Source organism: Nanorana parkeri, unplaced genomic scaffold (genome assembly GCF_000935625.1).
Source record: "Nanorana parkeri isolate BGI_ZX_2015 unplaced genomic scaffold, ASM93562v1 scaffold2283, whole genome shotgun sequence".
NCBI lineage: Eukaryota > Metazoa > Chordata > Amphibia > Anura > Dicroglossidae > Nanorana > Nanorana parkeri.
In genome coordinates this window covers 161196-165910 of record NW_017308551.1, presented here as the reverse complement: position 1 = coordinate 165910, position 4715 = coordinate 161196, and the positions used below count along the sequence as shown (strand labels likewise).

The window sequence follows — 4715 nt, the reverse complement described above, 5'->3', positions numbered from 1 at the left end:
TATATATATATATATATACGCTGTATTTTTTTTTTGCACATTTTTTTCTGAACCTTTTGTTTTCTTTCCTGCGTTTTTAGAGATTACACATTACGCTGTGATCAGTGCACTTTTATGGTGACATTTCAAGTTTTATTTTTGGTAGAATCCTCAAAGGCATGGAGACGTAGACAGATACTACATGGGTGGCAAGAGAAAATTAATGGATGCAGATCTACCGCCGCAAGAATCAGAAGGTAACATTAGACTTTTTTTTTTTTGTTCTCTTCAGTCACAAGTACATACAGGATAATATGTTTACTTGCCTGCCTATTGTGCTAAGAAGATTCCTGTAGGTCATGGAGCCTTGGATATGTTCAAATTCCCTTTTTGATTGTAAGCTCTCATACGCAGGGCGCTTGTAACCCTGTTGTATTGATATTGTAAAGCGCCATGCAAGCTGTTGGTGATACATAGGTGTGTGTATGTATACATAATTGTGTATAATTGTGTTCACTTTTATAGTAGTATTTGAAGTGCCTGTTGTGTTTGCATTGCGAGCAAAGCAGTACATTATAAATGTATTTTAACTTTGTTTCTTATAGTTTAATTTAAGGGACGGCAGTCCTGATCTCCTTCCATCTTCCCCCTTTTTTTTCTCTTTGTATTTTTGATGCAACATAATTTTAAAAGTCAGCTGTTTTCGTAACAATCTGAGAAATGGGTTTTCAGGATTTGAGTTTGCCTTGAACATTCCCACAGTGGATTTCCCAGCTCCATCTGCACAGTGGACCATCCTTATATTCACTACTGTTTAGGAGACATGGAGGGATGATATATCTTAAGCTTATTTAATGGTGATATTGTGCTTGCCTGTCAAGCTATACGTTATCTGAGGTGCATGCAGTTTGCAATAGTATTATTATACAGGGTTTATATAATGCCAACAGTTAGTGTGGCACTTTACAAAGTAAAGGGAGGAGACTGTACAAATACAATATATTTCAATACGGGGGGGTAATAAGGCCTTGGCCACAAGAGCTTACAATCAAATAGAGAGGGGCAAGATGATGCCTCTGTAGCCTTAGTTCCAAATGTGTTTAACAACAAATGAGACCTAAAAATGCATTGATAAAATAATTGTGTATTGTTTGATTAATAAGCTATAGATTCACATAGTCTTCTCTTTTTTCAGATCTCTTCCAGGATTTAAGCCAATTCCAGGAAGCCTGGCTAACAGAAGGTAAGCTTTAACCCCTAATTTTACACACACACACACACCCCCCCCCCCACCCACACACCCCCACACACACCTTTCAATCTTTCAGCTCTGACTGGGGAAGTAACAAGTCGTCCTATAAGGGATACATGGAACACCCAAAGCACACTATGGTCGGCACATCTGTATTTATTTCTCCTCTCTCTGTATTTATTTTAGCCCTTTCCACAGATGAGATGAGCAATATTTTTATTTTCTGCCAACATTTTGCAACTTGTTTAACTTTGGGATTATGAATAAAACAATTGTGCTGTGTATTTGCTTATGAAAAAGATCTGGCTCTGGCCCACTCCCTCCCCCCACTTTTGAGTCTTTTTTTTTTGTCTTCTTTCCATGCATCGCTGTTTAGCTGCTACGTACTGGTTCTGCAAGTCTTGTGTATATTACTACTATTGTATTCTGCAATTTTTTTCAATGCAGTTTCTAGGTTGTGTATCTTGATTTGTTTTTCTCCCCCTAACATTAGTTTGAAAGGGAAGTCAATCCCTTGGAGCCTAATTAGCTGGAAGCAAATGGCATGTTAGATGTAGTTTTGTGTAGTCTGTAAGGTTATTTTCTTGCTGGCTTGAAAGGAATTATCATTTATTCATATAGCACTAACCAATCCTGCAACACTGCAAAAATTGCAGGACTTGGTAATGACTGGAACTGCTCTTTTAAAGCTCTTGCAACCACCAGCTTCCAATCCAGAAAGGTTAAGAAGTGCTGGGGGCTCAGGGCCAATGCAGATAGCTCCTGCTTCTTGAATTTCAAGCACATTCATGCATTTTTGTTATTCGGTGTTGATGGTAAACTGATCTTATCAAAAGTCTGGGAATGGTCCTATTAACATACAGTAGATTTCTGATGACTCAAGCTTGCATCAAAATATTTGTGTCAGATGACCTGGACGTTTCATGTTGGTATGCGATCCGTTTTTTTGATGGTACATATCTGACAATAATCGCACCATAACATATGGTGTACATTAACACAGGAAATGACCAAAAGGGTTCCATGCCCATGAAAATGTAATTCTGTGCTGTTGTAAGATGGGCTGTATTTTAGGATGTTGTGTAGCCTTTGTTGAGCTATTGGTCACCTCCAGTGTTTGTGTGTTTTTTGTTTTTTTTTTGTTTTGTTTGTTTTATTTATCATCCAAGATGTTGTTAATCTTGTGAAGCGGCTGAATGCCTGCTTATCCTATTGCATCATTACTGCAGTGGTTTGTTCTAAAATTTTCTTCTCTTGATCACTGTGTTTGACTGCTTTTCCGTGCAGTTTTTCCATGGATTAACTTTATTGATTTTCTAAGGTAAATAACGGTTTTGAACATTATTGCTGCTTTGAAAATTACAAAATGTGAGCTTTCAAGGCAACTCTGTGTACCCTGGTATTCAGTAGGGCCTGGTTAGTTTGTAGAGTTTGGACAGTGGACTTGTTTGTATGTTTGACTGATTCATATTTTAAATATTTCACTCCATTTCTATATGATATCTTCAGACAGATTGCTTTATTGTTGTGCCCCTCTGTTTAGAGTGTCATGCAACGTTCACTATATACGGAAATGGTCATCTGACTGAGGTCAAGTGGATGTGCAGTTAAAAGTAGAAGCTGCTAACCTTAAAGGGAAGATACAATATTGCTAATTACAAAAACCCAAATGTATGTAAACCCAAAGTCACTATTGAAGTTTATTTAACATAATAAAATGTGGGAAACGTCTCAGTATCCGTGAAAAAAAAGGTAACCGATATATTAAAGCTTGGCTCTGGGTAAAAAAACAAAAATCCTCTCCTTGCAGTGGGGCTACCCTTGCACTGTAAGGGTTAATTGTTAATTTTTGTCTAGTGGACCTGTGTAAAGGACTTTTACTTGCCTGATTTCCCCCCACTACCCCGGCAGTCGTCACTCACCTCTTTCCCCTATACTCTGGCTCATGGACTGTCCCTTGCAAACTTCATATATAATGAAGGGCTCTGCATTAGACTCAATTACATCAGTGGGCCTCAGACTGCCAGAGCATGGGGTGAAGAGTCTGTGAGTGCTGGGCTTGGAACCTTCGGGTGTTGGGGATTTGGTAAGTAAGTCCTTTACAAAGGTCCACAAGAAAAAAAATGAGCAAGGGTAGCCCCACTGCAAACGTAGTTTGCTTTTAACTTGAGATGGACCTTAAATATAATAAGTGCTGGTGTCTGTGTTGGGTCACCGCTGGGCGAAGATGCCCAGCATAGCCCAATGCATCTGGTTTGAAGGAACCCGCAGTCCCTACAAACTGCAACCAAAGGTCTTTAAATAAACAACATTACCGTATATTTTATTATTATTATTTAAAAAAAAATGTTTTTTTTTTAATCACTGCTGTGTCAATTCCACTAAAGAACAGTGTATATCCCACAACCAGTGCTGTCCAAAAGTGACCTGCTAGAGGATAATGACCTATCAATGTAGGATCTGCAGGACAGAACATCCCAGTGTGTATCTTCCAGGGGCAGGCTGTGCACAGGGAAGGCCATCCCGAGTATCAGACAGGCTCCAGCACCATTCTGTAGCTCTTTGCCTCCTTTAATCACCTTGGATAGAGGAAGGGAAGTGCTGCAGAATGCTGGTGGAGCTTGGATTTATTTAGGATTGTTGTGCTTGACATCATGCCTCACTGTATACAGTTTTATTACTAAGCATATCATTTTTCTTTAACCTGTTTCAAGGTTTCCTACCTGGAGATCCTGCCAGCAACAACACTTTTTTTTATTGCAAGTTGCTAGTGCTAAGGTGCTGCATTGCGATTTGCAGCAGCATTGTCTGCAATCCCTTCTCGTTTCTTTGCTGTTTGGGCTGCATAGGCGAAGCCCGAAGGTGAACTGAATTAGTGTGCAAGGCGGGCTGACAACACTTCTGTTCATTGCAAGGCAGCATTTTAGTATTGTCAGTCTAAAACAGGAAGTGAGTTTATCTGAAGGATGTCCCGGTAAGAAACTGTATACAGTGACATAAGATGCCAAATATGCTGAATAATAGATTTTTGTTTACATACTCACATAATTCAAATATACTAACCTAAGAATCATTTTCAGTGAGGCTGGCTTCACACCTATGCAAATTGTTTTGAGTTCTCTTCATGCATTTTAATATGTGGGTTTTCATTGTGCGTTTTCTTGGCATCTAGGGAGATGTGAGAAGAGACTGATAATTCCCACATGTCGCTAGGCCAAGAGGGCATGGTCTATTGCTAGGGGTGGGGCTCCGTAACCATGCATTTGCAGCCCATGAAAATTGACTTCTATGACATGACACATGTTGACAGATGAAAAAAACCCACTGACAAACTATTCTGTATGTCGTAACATAATGCAAATAGGTGACCCAGAACCATTGAAAACAATAGGATGGCAAGTAATATGCATTTTGAAGCATTGTAATGTGCACGTTATGACACAAATGCTCAAACATATGCACCATAATACGCAGAATTATTACT

General features: G+C 39.2%; 1 protein-coding gene across 2 annotated transcripts in view; it reads left to right on the top strand.

Moving 5' to 3' along the window:
• The first annotated feature begins 149 nt into the window (after positions 1-149).
• The window catches only part of ETV4 (ETS variant 4), a 63757-nt gene continuing 59191 nt past the window's right edge, over positions 150-4715 (top strand). For both annotated transcript variants that reach the window (XM_018573229.1, XM_018573231.1), the window contains exons 1-2: positions 150-236; positions 1175-1222. In XM_018573229.1, the coding sequence (XP_018428731.1) occupies positions 182-236; positions 1175-1222 (103 nt within the window). In that variant the 5' untranslated portion in view covers positions 150-181. The remainder of the gene's footprint in view (positions 237-1174; positions 1223-4715) is intronic.